Consider the following 21295-nt stretch of genomic DNA (forward strand, 5'->3'; position numbering starts at 1 on the left):
TTGTGTTTACATATATTAACAGAGAGAAAATGATTCAGAGTTTATTCCTGATTGTATGTCTCCCACCCTGTCCTTTTTGTTCCTGTTTATACAACTGACAGATGTGAGATACTTCTTTATATTAAATATAATACTTGATATGTTAATATATGACCTTATTTATTCTGATTCTTTCAACTGAAAAAATGAAATTTTATTCTTTCTTTAAATATTGTGTATTCAGTTCACCCTTTAGTCTCCTTCTTTCAATGACTTGGCTACACAGGTCTAAAGATGTCTATTCATATAAAAGATAATTCTTTACCCTAAAGTATTAGGGTGCAAAATAACCCATAATCATAACACATGATTATAATTTTTTTTTTTTTTTGCCGTGCTACACTGCATGCAGAATCTTAGTTCCCTAACCAGGGATCAAACCCCTGATGCAGTATCTTAACCACTGAACTGTCAGGGAAGTCCCTATGATGCGTTTTAAAGGCTAGTAATGTAAATGCTTTGTAAGTACCCTGTCTCCCTTACATAGACACAATTTCTAAAGTATTCTTCCCTTTATAGATTCATCAAGAATTTTGATAAATTTATTGTTAGAATAAAGTTTCTTGAGCTGTTTGGTACTAAGTAAAGTAAATTAAGCAGATTGTAAAGTAGATCTTCTTTATCACCTGAAAATGTGAGTTAGAATTTATGAATTGTATTCTGTTTTTCAGCTCGCTTTGTCCTGTCATTTTTGGTCATGAAGTAAGTATTTTACTTCATTTTACTCAAAAATACATAAATTTAGCAAAAATAGAATATTAAGATTTTACAAAAAATAGTAATTTCTGTTGGCTAGTTATTCATAGTTTAATATGAATCATTATTCTCCATAAATGAATGATGTGAGAGAGAAACCACAGTTCCTTATAAGATAGAACTTCCTACCAATTAGAGTTAGTAGGAATGGACTTTTTTTAAAGTGACTCTGGACACAGTAGATGGCAAAGCAGAAGCTAACCAATACTTCTCAGGTTTGTGGAATGGATTCAATGCCTGGCAAGGTAGGTCTTTACTTGGTGACTTTTACGATACCTTATTTTATATGCTTTCTAATCATTTACATTAAAGAAGTGTATCTTTAGACTTTTCTTAGGAAAAGAGAAAAGCAAAATGCAGTCGTGTTTTTTTTAAAAAAAATCCCCACACAAATGTTTTAAATATAGGAGGAGCACCCCTTTTGCTAGTCATCTTTGTTTTTCTTTCTTGTTTTTTCTCTCTCTTCTTTCACATTTGAGCTTGTTAAAGCAGGTTTGGCATTAGCACTCTTTGGAGGAAGCCAGAAATATGCAGATGACAAAAACAGAATTCCAATTCGAGGAGATCCCCATGTCCTTGTTGTTGGAGACCCAGGCTTGGGAAAAAGTCAGATGCTACAGGTAAGAAATCAGACATTTAGGATTTGACCTTTTGCTTATAAAATGCATGAATAATTCACAAATGAATTTTCCTAAAACATGGGGTATTTGTATTCCAGAGGATATCATTTGTCAAATAGTGTGAGTGAGTTGGGGGTTTGTGTGAGTAACTTGTATCTGACCATCCTTTCACATTGAGCCAGTCTCCTGTCACACAGGCTGTACAAGCATACTGCTCTGTTAAGATGTCAACTATTGTAAAATATTAACCATTTCCCTAACCCCTATTTTTTTTTATTTAAAAAAAAAATACAATTTCTTTCTTTTCAAAAATATTTATTTATTTATTTGGCTGTACTGGGTCTTAGTTGTGACATTCAGGGTCTTCGGTTTTCACTGGGGTATGTGGGATCTTTAGATGCAGCAGGCAGGATCCAGTTCCTTGACCAAGAATTTAACTTGGGGCCCCCCCTGCCCTGCATTGGGAGGATGAAGTCTTAGCCACTGGACCACCAGGGAAGTCCCTCTAACCATTTTTTGTATGCAGCATTGCTATACTAGTCTTTATTGTTGTGACCTTACCTATGAATAGAATAGTTCAAGAAAGTAAAGCAGGCTCACCCAATATTTCTTTATACAACTATATAAACACTGAATTCGGCTTTAAGAATAGTCTGATAGAGGTCAGTCACATCCATCTCCACTGCTTCTCTCTGAGTCTAAAACAAGGAAATTCCCATGACCAATATGTTGTTGGTCCCCAAGATTCTAGCTCTGCCCATCAGAGCCTAGTAGTTCTCCCCGTGCTGCCCTAGAAGGTGCAGCCTTTGGAATGCTTGTGCTTGGAGTGACACCTGCCAAGCCAATGTAAGAATGGTTAGGAACCCTATCACTATCAGCTTTGGAGCTTTTTGAAAATACTGTGGCTTCCCCAGTATTAAGAATTAAGAATCTCTTGGTTAAGGATCTTAGCATCTATACGTTTATAACCACAGGTGATTCTGAAGTGCAGCCAGAATTGAAAACTCTGGTCTCCTCATTGTATTAATAACCTGTCCATCAGAGTCATTATTCCCTATGGCTGAGTGTTAAATTAGTTATTTTTTTTTTTCTATTCATTTAAAGTTTCATATAAATCACAACTAGTTTATTGTGTTACAAGCTAACTGGGTGGTGCCTAGAAAGGGACTTTGGGAATGCTAGTTATGTTGTTTCTTGATATGGGTGTCAGTTGCATGGAAATTTGTTGAACTGTACAGTTATATGTACTATAATTATGTACATTATATTTAAATAAAAAGTATACTTCAAAAAATCAGTTATTTTAATTTCTAATCTGATATTTTTTAAATCCTGTGTTTTCATATTTTGTTTTGGCCAGTTGGGCCAACTTGTTTTTATTCTGTTCTGAACCCTTGCTGCAAGCCTGATAACTGAGACACAGTATCCAGTTATAGGTGAAACAGAGTAGATGGTAAAAATGAAAACAGTATACTTAGGTAAGGTATGCGGGTAAAAGTGTGTGTGGGAATCTGAATTTCATTTAAGTCTGCTAGCCCCACTAAGCCAAAGTTTTTAAAAATTAGGCTAATACTAACAGTTATGATGGAGAAGACTCTTGAGAGTCCCTTGGACTGCCAGGAGATCCAGCCAGTCCATCCTAAAGGATATCAGTCCTGGGTGTTCATTGGAAGGACTGGTGTTGAAGCTGAGACTCCAATACTTTGGCCACCTGATGCGAAGAGCTGACTCATTGGGAAAGACCCTGATGCTGGGAAAGACTGAGGGCAGGAGGAGAAGGGGACGACAGAGGATGAGATGGTTGGATGGCATCACCGACTCAATGGACATGAGTTTGGGTAAACTCCGGGAGTTGGTGATGGACAGGGAGGCCTGGTGTGCTGTGGTTCATGGGGTCGCAGAGTCAGACACGACTGAGCGACTGAACTGAACTGAACAGTTATGAGTCATTTATATTTTTAAACTATTTTCCTCTGACCATTTAGTAAGCCAACATATTCTCAAACTAACAACTAAAGAATTACAAGTAACAAAAATAATGATAGCTACCATTTATTTAGCTAGGCACCAAAGCTTCCCTTAGGTGTGTGCTACATCAGTCCAGAGCACACTATTGACATAGGAGGGTAAGCACTGCCTACTAGGGCTGTGAGGTGCACAGAGGTGTACAGTGGCCTTGCACGAGGCACATATATGCCATGTACCAGGTTAAGTCTGCGTATATGATCTCATTTAACCCTCAAGGCAGTATGTAATAAAACCGAAGGAAGCTGAGGTTTCAAGAGAGGTTCAAGAGTAGCACCACCAGTAGGTACAAGATAGAGCCAAGACCTGTTTAAACAGATCTACCTGCCTCCAGAGGTCCATGCTTTTAGCTCTTGCACTACTTAACTACTTTTCTGTGTACTGTTACCTTGTTTCATGGTGAACACTATTAAGCCATTTTATTACCTGGTGTTTAAAGAAGCACTGGGGTTTCTGAAACTAAAATTAATACTTATATATTTGCTATTTTAACTTGAAATGAAGCATAAATTGCAATTGTGTATTCACTTGACCACAGACTAGAATCAGCCTGCTTGGGTTTGATTTAATCCTAACCTCACACCTTCATAGCTGTGTGAGTTACTCTATTCAGACCTTAGTTCTACATCAGTAACAGGTGTATAGTACTGTGTATAATACTGTATAATACTCTTACTGTGGTGGTGAAGATTATATGGGAAAGCTTTTAGAAGAATGACTGGCATATAGCTAATGTTTGTGAGCCACTACTGTATTATTTCCCTTTTACTTTGATTCTTTTAAACTCTCCATTTCATTAGGCAGTATGCAGTGTTGCTCCACGTGGCGTGTATGTTTGTGGTAATACCACAACCACCTCTGGTTTGACTGTAACTCTTTCAAAAGATAGTTCCTCTGGAGATTTTGCTTTGGAAGCTGGTGCCCTAGTACTTGGTGATCAAGGTAAGAGGCCAAAGCAGATAATAATAATAATTCTGGGGCTTTTTTAAAGTCTTTTCTTTTTCAATTACTTTCTTTACATTCTGTTCCAAGAGTCATTTATAAGACATCTAGTTGGAAGGCTCAGCAGGAAGAGATCGACAGTTGGGCTCTGCTGCCTGTTTCTCTTTGTGATGTTTTAACCCTGTTGGGAAAACATACCTATGTATGTGTCAGGCAGTGTGTACCCAGATTCTAGTCCAGCTGAGATCATTCCTTCCAGTTTGCCAGCAATGTCACATTTCTAAATCCAGTAACTGTCAGCCATGTTTGGCATAGCTGATCACTGCATCAATGGAATACTTTATCTCCTTGGTTTCTAGGACACTGCGCTCTTCTGATTTTCTTCTTACTTTACTCACTGTTGCGTCTGTCTTTACTTGTTCTTCATCTCCCCAGCCTCTTAACTGGTTGGCTCCTCAGAGTACTTAGTTTTTGTAGTATTTTCTTCTCAGCCTGTACTTATCTGCTTGGTTATTTTATCTAGTTTCATGGCTCTTCACCTACCTATATGCTGAAGTTTTCCAGATTTATGTTTCTTCTCTCTTGAACTCCAGGCATATATATCCCTTTGCCTATGCAGTATCTCTGCAACTTTCTCAAACCTAGCATGTCCAAAGCCAAAATCTTCATCTTCCCCTCTCAGTAAATGACAGTTCCATCCTGCTATTTGCTTATATCAGGAAACATGAAGACATTCTTGATTTTTTTCTCATACCTCACATCCAGGCTGTCAGCAGACTTTGTTTGCTCTACCTTCTGGATACCACTTATCCAATGCTGCTGCACCATCATCTCTCACATGGATTATTACTGTGATCTAGTTGGCATGCCTGTGACCACCCTTGCTCTATTGTTTGTAACAAGGCAGAGCAATCCCATTAAAACTTAGATCACATTGTTCTTCTGTTCAAAACCCTTCAGTGCCTTCCCATCTTACTTGGTGAAAGCCAGGTTTGATATTGACACAGATGCCCTTTAATCACCATTTCATATTCTGGCCTTTAATCACCTCTTTTGCCTCATTATCTGCCCGTTTCTTCACTCTTATTCCTCTTCCCCAGCTACATAGGCCTCCTTGCTATACCTCGAAGTATAGCACCAGCACTCCAGGCATGTCATGTTCCCACATTGCAGCCTTTGTACTTTGGAACCTTCTTACTCCAGATAGTCTGCAGGGCTCTTTCAATTTTTTGTTCAAAAGACCCCAGTGTGACCTTCCCTTAACAACACATTTTACACTGTAATCCCCACCCCCACTGACCCTGTTCGCCTTATCCTACTCTACGTCTCTTGCCAGAGCACTTTTTTAATTGTCTGCCTCCAACACTGAACAGAATGTAACCTTCACAACAAGGACTGACAATTTTGTCTTTGCAGTGTTATATCCACATGCCTAGAATACAGTGTTGTTGTTTAGTCGATAAGTCATGTCCAATTATTTGCTACCCCATGGACTGCAGCATGCTGGGCTCCTCTGTCTTCCACTGTCTCCAGGAGTTTGCTTAAATTCATGTCCACTGAATTGGTGATGCTATCTAACCACCTTATCCTCTGCCGCCCACTTCTCCTGCCTTCAATCCCAGCATCAGCTCTTTGCATTAGGTGGCCAGAGTTTTGGAGCTTCAGCAACAGTCCTTCCAATGAAGGACTGTTTGATCTCCTTGCAGTCCAAGGGACCCTCAGGAGTCTTCTATAGCACCACAGTTTGAAAGTATCAATTCTTTGGCATTCAGCTTTCTTTATGTTCCAGCTCTCACATCTGTACATGACTACTGGAAAAACAATAGCTTTGACTATACAAGCCTTTGTTGGCAAAGTGATGTCTTTGCTTTTTAATACACTGTCTAGGTTTGTCATAGCTTTCCTTCCAAGGAGCAAGCATCTTTTACTTTCATGGCTTGCAGTTACAGTCTGCAGTGACTTTGGAGCCCCAGGAAATAAAATCTGTCACTGTGTATGTGTGTGTGTGTGTGTTAGTTGCTCATTTGGGTCTGACTATTAGTGACCCCACAGACTGTAGCCTGCCAGGCTCTTCTGTCCATGGGATTCTCCATGCAAGAGTACTAGAGTGGGTTGCCATTTCCTTCTCCAGGGATCTTCCAGACCCAGGGATTGAACCCATGTCTCTTAGGTCTCCTGCATTGGCAAGCAGGTTCTTTATTATCTGAGCCACCAAGGAAGCCCTAAAATCTGTCACTGCTTCTACTTTTTCCCCTTCTATTTGCCATGAAATGATGGGACCAGATGCCATGATCTTAGTTTTTTGAATCTTGAGTTTTAAGCTGGCTTTTTCACTCTCCTCTTTCACTCTCATCAGGAGGCTCTTTAGTTCCTTTTCACTTTCTGTCATTGGAGTGGTTTCATCCACATATCTTGAGGTTGTTGATATTTCTCCCAGGAATCTTGATTCCAGCTTGTGAATCATCCAGCCTGGCATTTCACATTATGTACTCTACACATAAGTTAAATAAGCAGGGTGATAGTGTACAGTTGTCTTGTACTCCTTTCCCAATTTTGAACCAGTTCATTGTTCTGTGTTTGGTTCTAACTGTTGCTTCTTGACATGCATACTGGTTTCTTAGGAGACAGGTAAGTTGGTCTGGTATTCCCATCTCTTTAAGAATTTTCCACATTTTGTTGTAATCCACACAATCAAAGGCTTTAGCTAAGTCAATGAAGCAGAAATAAATGTTTTTGTGGAACTCTCTTTTTCCATGGTCCAAGAATGTTTCCATGGTCCAAGAATATTGACAATTTGATCTCTGGCTCCTCTGCCTTTTCTAAATCCAGCTTGTACATCTGGAAGTTCTCAGTTTACATACTGCTGAAGCGTAGCTTGAAGGAGGTTGAGCATAACTTTGCTAGCAAGTGAAATGAAGGCAATTGTATGATAGTTTGAACATTCTTTGGCATTGACCTTCTTTGGGGTTGGAATGAAAACTGACCTTTTCCAGTCCTGTGGCCACTGCTGAGATTTCCAAATTTGCTGACATATTGAGTGCAGCACTGTAACAGCATCATCTTTTAGGCTTTGAAACAGCTCAGCTGGAATTCCATCAACTCCACTAGCTTTGTTTTAGTAATTCTTTCTAAGGCCTGCTTGACTTCACACTCCAGGATGTCTGGCTGTAGGTGAGTGATAATACCATCATGGTTATCCAGGTTATTAAGACCTTTTTTGTATAATTCTTTTGTGTATTCTTGCCACCTCTTCTTATAAAAAGCATTCAGTAAGTATTTGATGAATTCATAAATTCTAAAGCATTTCTCTGGTTATTGTATAGCTCATTAGAAGTGACTATTTTTACTAAGTTAGCCGGTGAAGAAAATAAGAAACAGGAAGAGGTTACTCAGACGGTAAAGAATGTATATACAATACAGGATACCTAGGTTTGATCCCTGGATCAGGAAAACCTCCTGGAGAAGGAAATAGCAACCCACTCCAGTATTTTTCCTGGAAATTCCATGGACAGAAGAGCATAGTGGGCTACAGTCCACAGGGTTGCAAAGAGTCAGACAACTGAGGAACTAACACTTTCACACTTTGTTAAACTGTCAGATCTTCCATTAAAAAAGAAGTTGAAGGTGATACAGTGTTTAGCTGTGCAGATCGCTAATGGGATTTAAGATGCAGAGTGTTAAAATTCCATGGCCATCTCTTTCAAATCTATGTAGATAGGCCAAGCATTATGATGGTAAAAATATCACCGTTAACTATATATATATATATATATATATATATATATATATATATATATTACTGTTAAAATACAAAAGAATATTAGTCAACAGAGACCAGATTCTAGAAACAAATATAATCCTACCAAATGATAAATAGGATCCTACTAAAATTTTTACTGAAGACTTTCAGGGGAAAAAATGAGAAATAGAGCTGTTTTATATTTCCCTTCTTCAATATCTGATGAAATGACCAAAAAATTGTTTGAAAACAAGTAACAAGATATATCAATTGTAGACAGACTAGAAAGAGCTTAAAATGTTCATAATTTAAACTTTATGCTTTAAAACCAGTGACTGGCAAACTTCAGTCCACAGATCAACCCACCCTTCAGCCTGTTTTAGTGTAGTCCACAAGCTATTTTTTTTTAATCCTTTTTTACTTTTTTTTTTTTTGGCTGCATTGGGTCTTCATTGCTTCCTGAGGGCTTTCTCTAGTTGCAGCAAGCAGGGGCTACATTTTAGTTGCGGTGTGAGGGCTTCTCATTGCGGTGGTTTCTCTTGTTGCAGAGCACAGGGTATGTGGGTTTCAGTAGTTGTGGCGTGTGGGCACAAGCCATTTTAAAGGACTGTAAAGAACAAACAAAAAACCCAAGAGTATGTGACAAGACTGTATGTGGCCCACAAAACATCAAAATTTCATCTGCCCGTTTATAGGAAAAGTTTGCCAGCTCCTGCTTTATACTTTGAAAAGTGGGAAAGAGGTAGCTTGACTTTGTTCCTACCCTATCCCCACCTCTGAGGAACTATACTACTAATCTCGAGAATTTCCAATAATACCATCAGTTCCAGAGAGGTGTGCACTGACTAGTCATAGAGTAGGTATACAAAGGTTTAACCATAGCAAAGCCCTTGGGGCATGACCACCAAATTATCATGGTATGAAGAGGAAGAGAGGAAAAATATTACAAGATAACGTTAGAGGGCCTCCGATAACCTGTGGATTAGATGTAAAATACATCTGGCACATAAAATGCCTTCATTCAGTGGTGGGTCTTCATATTTAAAGAGTTTGAGTGTACAATTAACTGTACGGTTTTATAGTCAACACCGGGTATTGCTGAGACCTGCACTCCAGTCTTCTGACTTTAGAGCCCATGTGTTCCTTCCCAAATCATGCTGCCCACTGTTCCCAAAGACCCAGCTCGTATAGCACCTTTTTCTTGAAACCTTTCCAGATTCCCCTTCCTCTTTTAATCCCACCCCACCCCCAGAAAATTCATATGATGATGCATATCTATTATAGTTGTTAAAATACACTATCTTGAATGTGTATATACTTACCTCATCTATTCAGATATAACTCTTTAAGCTTTTTGAGGGTTACTCTCATATCTTCATTGTTGTAACCCTCACATGTAGTGCTTTGCCTGTGGAAAATGCTAATTAAATAACAGTTAAATAAGACCAATATTTTATTTGCTGTAAATCAAGTACAAATTTTGGACTGTATGACACTTCATAATTTTAACTGTTGGAAACTTTTGGAAATATGCTTTATTGTGGAATAATTTCTTTCCTGTTAGGTTTGAAACTTGACCAAAGGAAAAATTTTTGTCTGAATTACTTTACTGTGGTTGCAGGTATCTGTGGAATAGATGAATTTGATAAAATGGGGAATCAACATCAAGCCTTGTTAGAAGCCATGGAACAGCAAAGTATTAGTCTTGCTAAGGCTGGCATGGTTTGTAGCCTCCCTGCAAGAACTTCCATCATTGCTGCTGCAAATCCAGTTGGAGGACACTACAATAAAGCCAAAACAGTTTCTGAGAATTTAAAGTAAGTCTCTTCAAATATTTATACTTTAATATATTGAATCCCTATAGGTATGAAAAAGATAACTGTGGACATACATATGGATATTTTACAGAGGTTGCAAGTTTCCAATAAATGTACAAAAATGTGTTAGAACACTCCATTAAAGCGATGAAGTGCTATTGACATCTACCAGATTGGCAAACATTTTAAATATTAATTATTATTTTCAATGGAGTGGGGAAATGGGGCCTCACATACATAGTTGAGATTTTGAAGGACAGCTTGGCATGTTTATCACTTTTAAATGTATTTTCTGTTTGTTCCAGCCATTTCTTTTAGGAGTTATATTCACAGAAACAGGCACAAGAATACACAAAGATATGTTGACAGGGTGGGTTTTACAGCATTGTTTATCACCATCAAAAACTGGAAACGAAATGCTCATTGATAGGGAAGTGGTTGAACTATACAGTAAGACTATACTGTGGAAAGCAGCAATTGGAAGAATGAAAGTAGCTTTGCATATACTCTGATAATTAACATGTCTGTGCTTTACTGTTAAGTGACAGGAGCACGTTACCTGCTTATTTGTATATGTGATGTGATCCTACTTTTTTCCAAAACCAGTGTTTATATCTTTATGTGAGTATGATTTCTCTTCTAATTTGTTGTATACAGGTTGAACAAAATGTTTGGGAAGGGGAAAATAGACTCAAGTGATGCACGAGTGAAAAAAAGACAAAAAGATGCCTCAGATGAAAATTTAGAACTTTAAAAATTCTAGTGGGAAACAAAATGCTAATTTCATAATATTTAATAATAGCTACTTTTTTTCTTTTTTTAAAAAATCTTTTTGCTACTTGTTGGATCTTACTAGGTCCCTGACCAGAGATCAAACCCTCACCCCTGCATTGGCAGGGTGGAGTCTTAACCACTGGACTGCCTGGGAATTGTAGAAATGGTACATAGTAAAATACACAATTTTACTTTGAGATTCTGGGTATTTCTGTACTACCAGCACCAAAAAAGCCATCTTACTAGTGTTTCTTAGTAAAATGACAAAAGTCCTAAATTGGAAAGATCAGAAAGATCCTATTGAACAAGGATCCAGGAGACTTTGATTCTGGTTTTAGTGGTACCGCTAGAATGTTAGTCAGAGTCTTTAATCATTCTGCATTTCAGTTTGTTGGTCTCAAATAAAGGAGTTATGTGATTGGTAGATTCAAAAATTAAGTAGAACACAGCACTTTTACTAAAACGACTAATAGGCATATAGATGTATATTTAATAAAAAGTGGTATTTTTGCTTCTAAATGGGCGTAGGTGCTTTTAGAGACTTAGCGTTTTGGTGAGACAAAAGATGTAAAAGATTAAGAATTTCTCAACCAGATAATCTTCAATGTATCATGAAGCATTCTAGCTTGTAATTTCAATAATCCTAAATCATCAGAAGTCATATAGAACATAGAGAAGAATTTAGTGGTTTTGATGGTATGAGAAAAAGCATCCTCAACATATGGGTACATATAAGCCTGTGTACATGTGACCTGGTATGTCTCTGGAGTTGGTGGGCAAATTGAATCCAGAAGCTATTGCTTGTTTCCTTAACCTAAAGCTTCATTATTTAAGTTCTACATGGAACTTGATTAGTAAAGAAGTGAATAAACAGCTTTCTAGGTTTTCTGTTTAATTCCAATCACTGTTTCTTCTTTCTTTCATACCTTTAGAATGGGGAGTGCCCTACTATCCAGATTTGATCTGGTCTTTATCCTGTTAGACACTCCAAATGAAGATCATGATCATTTACTGTCTGAACATGTGATTGCAATAAGGGCTGGAAAGCAGAGAGCTGTTAGCAGTGCCACAGTAGCTCGTATGAATAGTCAGGATTCAAATACTTCTGTACTTGAAGTGGTTTCTGATAAGCCACTATCAGAAAGACTAAAGGTAAGTTTCTTCTCTTTAATAATTTGGTTCAGTTTTGTTTGAAAGTCAGAGTTCAGTGTGTTGCTTGTTGTAGAGCAGTAGTATGTAAACTTTCTTAGCAAACACCTTTTATATTATAATACTAGAGTTTGTATAAAGTTCAGTTGAAATAATCTAAGTCAGCTAGACCAAGAGCTAGAACTGCAGAGTTTGGTTTATTTGGAGAATATAATATATATCTAAGTATTAGAATAGTTTTAGAATATTATATTTATCTAAACAAGTTATTTTAGCAGAAAGATTTTATTTGCTACATATCCTTATAATCTTGGGCCTTTTTTATCATGTTTTAGGTGGTTCCTGGAGAAACAATAGATCCAATTCCCCACCAGTTATTGAGAAAGTACATTGGCTACTCTAGGCAGTATGTCTATCCAAGGCTATCCACAGAAGCTGCTCAAATTCTTCAGAATTTTTACCTTGAGCTCCGGAAGCAGAGCCAGCGATTAAGTAGCTCACCAATCACTACTAGGCAGCTGGAATCTTTGATTCGTCTAACAGAGGTTCATTTATTTTAAGTTCTTGCTCTTTTGGCTTAGAAAGGGGGTAAAGGGTTATAAGATTTCTCTTAAATTTTCTGTGTAATTATTTGCTTTTCTTCCTACTGGGTAACATTAGAAATAGGTAGATAAAAAAAAATTTTAAAGGTCATGGAACTCAAAACCTACGGGATGCAGCAAAAGCAGTTCTAAGAGGGAAGTTTATAGCAATACAATCCTCCCTCAAGAAATAAGAAAAATAGACAACCTAACTTCATACCTAAAACAATTGGAAAAAGAAGAACAAAAAAGCCCTCAAAATTAGAAGAAATCATAAAGATCAGAGTAGAAATAAATGAAAAAGAAATGAAAGAAACGATAGTTTCTTTCTAAAGATTAATAAAACTAAAAGCTAGTTCTTTGTGAAGATATACAAAATTGACAAGCCTTTAGTGAGCCTCATCAAGAAGAAGCAAAGAATCAAGTCAACAAAATTAGAAATGAAAAAGGAGAGGTTAGAACAGACAATGCAGAAATACAAAGGATTATGAGACTATTATGAACAACTATTATGGCAATAAAATGGATAACCTGGAAGAAATGGACGGATTCTTAGAAAAGTTCAGTCTTCCAAGACTGAACAAGGAAGAAATAGAAATTATGAACAAGCCAATTACAGGCACTGAAAATTGAAGCTGTGATCAAACATTTCCCAAAAAACAAAAGCCAAGGACGAGACGGCTTCACAGGAGAATTCTATCAAACACTTAGAGAAGAGCTAATGCCTATTCTTCTAAAATTCTTTCAAAAAAATTGCAGAGGAAGGAACACTTCCAAACTCATTCTACAAGGCCGCCATCACCCTGATACCAAAACCAGACAAAGACAACACAAAAAAAGAAACATACAGGCCACTATCACTAATGAAAACAGATGTAAAAATCCTCAACAAAATTTAAGCAAACAGAATTCAGCAACACATCAAAACTTATACACTACGATCAAGTTGGGTTTATTGCAGGTTGGCAAGGATTCTTCAATGTATGCAAATCAATCAATGTGATAAACCATATGATCGTCTCAGTAGATGCAGAAAAAGCCTTTGACAAAGTTCAGCACCCATTTATGATTAAAACTCTTCAAAAAATGGGCATAGAAGGTCCACTTTCACCACTGTTATTCAACATAGTTGTGGAAGTTCTAGCTACAGCAATCAGAGAAGAAAAAGAAAGAAAAGGAATCCAGATCAAAAAAGAAGAAATAAAGCTCTCACTGTTTGCAGATGACATGACACTACATAGAAAACCCTAAAAATAGTATCAGAAAATTACTAGAGCTAATCAGTGAATTTAGCAAAGGTTGCAGGATACTAAATCAGTACACAGAAATCACTTGCATTTCTATATACTAACAATGAAAAATCAGAAAGCAATTAAGGAATCAATCCCATTCACCATAGCAACAAAAAGAATTAAATATCTAGGAATAAACTTACTAAGGAGACAAAGAACTGTACACAGAAAATTATAAGACACTAATGAAAGAAATCAAAGATGACATAAACAGGTGGAGAGGTATTCCATGTTCCTGGGTGGGAAGAATCAATATTGTGAAAATGACTATACTGCCAAACACAATCTATAGATTCAGTGCCATACCTATCAAATTACCAATGGCATTTTTCACAGAACTTGAACAAAAAATTTCCCAGTTCATATGGAAACACAAAAGACCCCGAATAGCCAGGGCAGTCTTGAGAAACAAGAATGGAGCAAGAGGAATCAACCTTCCTGACTTCAGATTATACTACAAACCTACAGTTGTCAAGACAGGATTGTACTGGCACAAAAACAGAAATATAGACCAATGGAACAAGATAGAAAGCCCAGAAATGGGAGGCAAGAATATACAATGGGGCAAAGACAGCCTCTTCAGTAAATGATGCTGGGAAAACTGGACAGCTACATGTAAAAGAATGAAATTAAAACACTTCCTAACACCATACACAAAGATAAACTCAAAATGGATTAAAGACCTAAATATAAGACCAGAAACTATAAAACTCTTAGAGGAAAACATAGAACACTTGATGACGTAAATCAAAGCAAGATCCTCCATGAGCCACCTCTGAAAGTAATGGAAATAAAAACAAAAGTAACGAAGTAGGACCCAATTAAACTTAAAAGCTTTTGCACAGCAAAGGAAACTATAAACAGGGTAAAAAGACAGACCCCAGAATGGGAGAAAAATCATGGCAAATGAAACAACTGACAAAGGATTAATTTCCAAAATATACAAGCAGCTCATACAACTTAATACCAGAAAAACAAACAACCCAATCAAAAAGTGGGAAAAAGACCTAAACAGACATTTCTCCAAAGAAGACATACAGATGGCTAACAAACACATGAAAAGATGCTTAACATCGCTCATTATTAGAGAAATGCAAATCAAAATTACAATGTGATATCACCTCACACTGGTTAGAATGACCATCATCAAAAAGTCTACAAACAATAAATGCTGGAGAAGGTGTGGAGAAAAAGGAACTCTCTTGCACTGTTGGTAGGAATATAAATTGATATAGCCACTATGGAAGATGGTATGGAGATTCCTTAAAGAACTAGGGATAAAACCACCATATGACCCAGCAGTCTCATGCCTAGGCATATACCCTGCTGCTGCTACTGCTGCTAAGTCGCTTCAGTCGTGTCCGACCCTGTGCGACCCCATAGACGGCAGCCCACCAGGCTCCCCTGTCCCTGGGATTCTCCAGGCAAGAACACTGGAGTGGGTTGCCATTTCCTTCTCCAGTGCATGAAAGTGAAGTCGCTCAGTCATGTCCAATTCTTTGAGACCTCATGGACTTCAGCCTACCAGGCTCCTCTGTCCATGGGATTTTCCAGGCAAGAGTACTGGAGTGGGGTACCATCGCCTTCTCTCATATACCCTGAGGAAACCAAAATTGAAAAATACACATGTATCCCATTATTCATTGCAGCACTATTTACAATAGCTAGATCATGGAAGCAACCCAGATGTCCATCAACAGATGAATGGATAAAGAAGTTTTGGTACATATACACAATGGAATATTACTCACCCATAAAAAGGAACACATCTGAGTCAGTTCTAATGAGGTGGATGAACCTAGAACCTATTATACAGAGCGAAGTAAGTCAGAAAGAGAAGGATAAATATTGTAGTTTAAACTGTGGAAAATTCTGAAAGAGATGGGAATACCAGACCACTTGACCTGCCTCTGTGAAATCTGTATGCAGGTCAGGAAGCAACAGTTAGAACTGGACATGGAACAGACTGGTTCCAAATAGGAAAAGGAGTATGTCAAGGCTGTATATTGTCATCCTGCTTATTTAACTTATATGCAGAGTACATCATGACAAATGCTGGGCTGGATGAAGCACAAGCTGGATTCAAGATTGCTGGTAGAAATATCAATGCATATGATGCCACCCTTGTGGCAGAAAGTGAAGAAGAACTAAAGAGCCTCTTGATGAAAGTGAACAAGGAAAGTGAAAAAGTTGTCTTAAAGCTCAACATTCAGAAAACTAAGATCATGGCATCCAGTCCCATCACTTCATGGCAAAATAGATGGAGAGACAGTGGCTGACTTTATATTTTGGGGCTCCAAAATCACTGTAGATGGTAACTGCAACCATGAAATTAAAAGATGCTTACTCCTTGGAAAGTTATGACCAACCAAGACTGCATATTAAAAAGCAGAGACATTACTTTGCCAACAAAGTTCTGTCTAATCAAGGCTATAGTCTTTCCATTAATCATATATGGATGTGAGTTGGACAAAAAGAAAGCTGGGCGCTGAAGAATTGATGCTTTTGAACTGTGGTGTTGGAGAAGACTCTTGAGAGTCCCTTGGATTGCAAGGAGATCCAACCAGTCCATTCTAAAGGAGATCAATCCCGAGTGTTCATTGGAAGGAGTGATGTTGAAGCTGAAACTCCAATACTTTGGCCACCTGATGTGAAGAGCTGAGTCATGTGAAAAGACCCTGATGCTGGGAAAGATTGAAGGCAGGAGAAGGGGATGACAGAGGATGAGATGGTTGATGGCATCTCCGACTCAATAGACATGAGTTTGGGTGAACTCTGGGAGTTGGTGATGGACAGGGTGGCCTGGCATGCTGTGGTCCATGGGGTTGCAAAGAGTTGGACACAACTGAACGACTGAACACATATATACGGAATCTAGGAAAATGGTACTAAAGAGTTTATTTACAGGGCAGCAGTGGAAAAACAGACATAGAAAATATACTTATGGACATGAGGAGAGGGGTGGAGGGGGTGAGATGAATAGAAAGAGTAACATGGAAACTTACCATGTGTAAAATAGACAGCCAATGGGAGTTTGCTGTATGGCTCAGGAAACTCAAACATGGGCTCTGTATCAACCTAGAGGGGTGGGATGGGGAGAGAGATGGGAGGGAGTTTCTAAAGGGAGGGGATATATGTATATCTATGGCTAATTTCATGTTGAGGTTTGACAGAAAACAACAAAATTCCAGAAGCCAATTATCCTTCAGTTCATTTCAGTTCCGTCGCTCAGTTGTGTCTGACAAACCATCCCTCTGTGGGATGATTTGGGAGAATGGCATTGAAACATGTATACGAGTCGCCGGTCCAGGTTCGATGCACGATACTGGATACTTGGGGCTGGTGCACTGGGACGACCCAGAGGGATGGTATGGGGAGGGAGGAGGGTTCAGGATGGGGAACACATGTATACCTGTGGCGGATTCATTTTGATATATGGCAAAACCAATACAATATTGTAAAGTTAAAAAATAAAAAATAAAAAATTAAAACCTAACCCTCAACTTAAAAAAAAAAAGAGTGATAATTGTCATATTCAAGCTATTGATAATATTTTAAAATTCTGACTGTTTATATTGTAGTCTCTCTATACAGAAGTTTTTGTGTAAAGTTAATGAAATAAGCTTAGATATACTCTAGCTGCTCAATGTTAAATATATTTATCTTTTGTTATCTAAAGATGGTTGTTTTCTTTTAAAGGCACGAGCAAGGTTGGAATTGAGAGAGGAAGCAACTAAAGAAGATGCTGAGGACATAGTTGAAATTATGAAATACAGGTAAGAATACATTTTTAAATGCTGTTTTAAATGAAATAAAACATTCATCAAATGAAATAAAACGGTCATCATTCTGTCTCAATTTATATATTTAATTAGGCCAAGAAAAATTATTTTTAGTTAACACATTTGATCACTTATTTTCCTCAGAACAAATTATACTTTCCTGGCTTGAAATATTCCTATGTAAATAATCTTTACATGTTAAAAAAAATGTTTTTTGAATGGGTAATTTAAAAATTGGGTCATTTTTTAATATTTATTTGGCTGCCTTGGGTCTTAGTTGCAGCATGTGGGATCTTGCAGCCCATAGACTCTCTCCAGGCTTGGTTACCCTGAGGCATGTGGGATCTCAGGTCCCACAGTGCCACAATGAGTAATCTCTGAGATACTTCATGTGTGGTAAGTGTATTCTAAGAAGTGATATTTCTGGCTTCAGGGATCAGTAAATGCATTAGGATTTGACTAATATTGCTAATCTGTGACCTTTGCATTTTATATCATTTGGTAGATCATAGTTCTTAGACAGAAAAGAAAAAAATTTGTATTTTAACTGATAATATATGACTACCTTAGACTTGTGGTTTTTGAAAAAATCAATTAACCTAGAAGAACACATCAAATGGTAAACTGCTTGTGGTCATGGATGCCTTTGTTTTTTCCTTCTTGTGCTTTTTGGTTTCCTGTTATGCACATATTAACTTTTAAGAAGTGGCATATGAGAAAACATCTTATTCTGATTATTTTAGATAGGCATTTCAGTTAAAAAAAATTTTAATAGGTTTATATTCATATACCTCAAAATTCCAAAGTTCAAACAGTATTTAATGGTAAAAGTTTCTTCATGTACTGTTAACTAGCTACCTAGTTCTTCCTCTTCCCTAGTGACAACAAATCAATTTTTGTGATTTCAGATATAAAATATACATTATAACTCCATATCTGTATATTCTTTTCCCCCTTTTATAAACAAAGGGTAGCATACACATTCTATACCTCAGTTTTTTCACTACGAAAATGATCTTGAAATCATTCCGTGTCAATGCCTAAAGAATGTCCGTTTATTTTTCACAACTGTAGTGTTTCATTGTGTGGATTTATCATAATTTAGAAATTAGTTCTTCTTAATATGCTCTCACAGTACTTAAAATATAAGTCTGTTAGCAATCTGAGGCTGCAAAAATACTAATTTAAAGACGAAATTATTTTGTTAAGTAATTTTTTTTTCCCTAAGAGCTACTGTTCTGGGCTTGCTTGGAGTCAGAACCAATTGTTTCTCTTTAGCTCTGAGTAAAAGTGGTATAGCATTGCTGCCAGAGTTTGGGCTTTAAAATCTGACCTGGAGCTGCCATGGACAGGGATGGACAGGGAAGGATGCCATGGATGGACAGGGAAGCCTGGCGTGCCACAGTCCATGGGGTCACAGAGAGTCAGACATGACTGAGCGACTGAACTGAACTGGAGCTGCCATGGCAACTCTGTTGTCCCCTTCTCCTCCTGCCTTCAGTCTTTCCCAGCATCAGGGTCTTTAACAGTGAGTTGGCTCTTCTCATTAGGTGGCCAAAGTATTGGAGCTTCAGCTTCAGCATCAGTCCTTCCAATGAATATTCAGGGTTGATTTCTTTTAGGATTGACTGATTTGATGCAAGGAGATCAAACCAGTGCATGGTAAATAAATATAGTTAAGGTAAATACTAGCTATTATTATTGACATAGTAGCCTAAAGCATTTGTGACAACTGTTTTATGAGAAATAAGAATAAGGTAAATTATATGGTATGGGCTTCCCTGGTGGCTCAGTGGTAAAGAATCCACCTGCTAATGAAGGGAAGATCTCCTGGAGAAGGAAATGCCAACTCCAGTATTCTTTCCTGGGAAATCTCATGTACAGAGGAGCCTGTACATGAGGCTCCCTTGGCGGGCTGCCGTCCATGGGGTCGCAAAAGAGTGGGACATGACTTAGTGATTAAACAACAACAACAAATAATAAAGCAGTTAATTATTTTAAAAAATGCTATATTTCTAGGGCATACAGATATTCATCTAATTGCTTTATTAGTTACTGCAATCTTATTTGGATGACTCATTCCTGTATGTACAGCTTATTCTGTTTCATGTGGGCTCTTATCTATTCAGGGAACAAAATGAAGCTGTGTTTTTAATAACCCTTTAAACTCATTCCTATGAGCTCCTTAAGGGCAGGAATTGCACCTGTTTTGTTCTGCCATGGGAGGCCTACTGTCTAGTGACCAATTTATATTTGATTAATTAACTCATTAAATAACATCTTTGCCTCTGAGCCTGGCTGTGAGATTATATATAAGCCGAGAATTAAGGCAGGCAATCAGCAACAGGGCTGGACTAGAGAGGATGGCTAATCTCTAACTGGTACTTTCAGACTTCTGGCTAAAATTCACTGTGAATTATGTATTTCTTTGCCTGATGATATTGTGAAAATAAGAAGAAAGCAGCAAGAGCTGGAGAAATAGGTGTATCCTTTACTATCTAACCATCATTACTGCAACTTAGCAGAACCTTTCTACTTCATTCCCAGAGCTGCCCTAGGAGCTGGGAAGACATCTTTACCAAGGAAAACCTAAATTTAGTATGTTTAGAATTTCTTTTTTTCATGAATCAAAGAGAATGTTCCAAGTATTTATATTGTAGCCTGTCAACTTTGTATTTTTAGGCAAAAATTCATTTGTATTTCTCTTTCTAAATATAGGGAGTTTCTTAAAAAGTGGTAGCTATGTCCAAAATATTTTTATCCCCAATCAGTCCATACATAGTTAATTCACAATCACCACTCAGTAAATACATGTTTAAATCTTTGTTACCCGAGCCTCAGGGCTACTTCCACATTTTTCTTTTTATAACTTGGACAAAAATGTCTATAGCTGAAACACATTGGGTAACTGTTTTTCTTTCCTTCCATAAGCATGTTAGGAACTTACTCTGATGAATTTGGGAACCTAGATTTCGAACGATCCCAGCATGGTTCTGGAATGAGCAACAGGTCAGCAGCAAAAAGATTTATTTCTGCTCTCAACAAAATTGCTGAAAGAACTTACAATAATTTATTTCAGTTTCATCAACTTCAACAGATTGCCAAAGAGTTAAACATTCAGGTATGATAAAATAAATAGTAAATCTTTTTATAATAATTTCAGGAGGGCTTTATTAGTATAGAAGAACTTTTAAATGTCAAAAGATTTAGACTAAAATCATGGAATAGGCTGTTTTGGTGTATTTAAAACAAACGCTTGTTTTATTTAAGATATAAAACTAGTTGCTCAGAGCTTTAAAAAAACAGTTTTTATCTAAAATTCAAACTTCTTTTCAAAAGAGTTTTCAACATGGAGAAACATCATAGCAAGTTTCCATGTTATTCTGACAGTCTCTGGGCAAGTCATTTTACACATCTTTGAACCTCAGTTTTCTCATTTGTTAAATGGACATGATTCCACTTGATCTAACTACTTAAAAGTCTTAGTGAAAATGGGTATAATAGCACTTTAAACATGTAAAACAGTTTATATGGAAAATTGCTCATTCAATTTCAAAAGTTAGTCTAATTTTTATTTTGAACCTAAGCTAAAACAAATATAAAAGATTCTATGCATACTGGAGTTATTTTTGATTAGCTAGGTGTTATAGAATCCAAGGTTCATATGTAGGCAGCTTTCTCTGTAAGAAGTACAAATGATTTTAATTTGCCCCAAAAACTTGACAACTGTATATTACTGTTTGAGAGATTAATTTTAAAAATAATATTTTTTGCATATT

General features: G+C 37.2%; 1 protein-coding gene and 1 long non-coding RNA gene across 4 annotated transcripts in view; one reads left to right on the plus strand and one right to left on the minus strand.

The window, feature by feature from the left end:
- MCM8 (minichromosome maintenance 8 homologous recombination repair factor) overlaps window positions 1-21295 on the plus strand; it is a 46132-nt gene that overhangs the window by 24535 nt on the left and 302 nt on the right. For both annotated transcript variants that reach the window (XM_061436614.1, XM_061436613.1), the window contains exons 11-18: window positions 711-741; window positions 1275-1415; window positions 4241-4382; window positions 9743-9938; window positions 11645-11864; window positions 12197-12406; window positions 17434-17510; window positions 20448-20637. In XM_061436614.1, coding sequence (XP_061292598.1) covers window positions 711-741; window positions 1275-1415; window positions 4241-4382; window positions 9743-9938; window positions 11645-11864; window positions 12197-12406; window positions 17434-17510; window positions 20448-20637 — 1207 coding nt within the window. The remainder of the gene's footprint in view (window positions 1-710; window positions 742-1274; window positions 1416-4240; window positions 4383-9742; window positions 9939-11644; window positions 11865-12196; window positions 12407-17433; window positions 17511-20447; window positions 20638-21295) is intronic.
- The window catches only part of LOC133259311 (uncharacterized), a 34439-nt gene continuing 21557 nt past the window's right edge, over window positions 8414-21295 (minus strand). The window contains exons 2-3 of one of the 2 annotated variants that reach the window (XR_009740361.1): window positions 9444-9902; window positions 8414-8728 (exon numbers count right to left, since the gene is read on the minus strand). This is a non-coding gene — a long non-coding RNA (uncharacterized LOC133259311). Of the gene's footprint in view, window positions 9903-21295 lie in introns of both variants that reach the window. The other variant, XR_009740359.1, reaches the window with a different exon arrangement.

This window comes from Bos javanicus, chromosome 13, assembly GCF_032452875.1.
Source record: "Bos javanicus breed banteng chromosome 13, ARS-OSU_banteng_1.0, whole genome shotgun sequence".
Classification (NCBI taxonomy): Eukaryota; Metazoa; Chordata; class Mammalia; order Artiodactyla; family Bovidae; genus Bos; species Bos javanicus.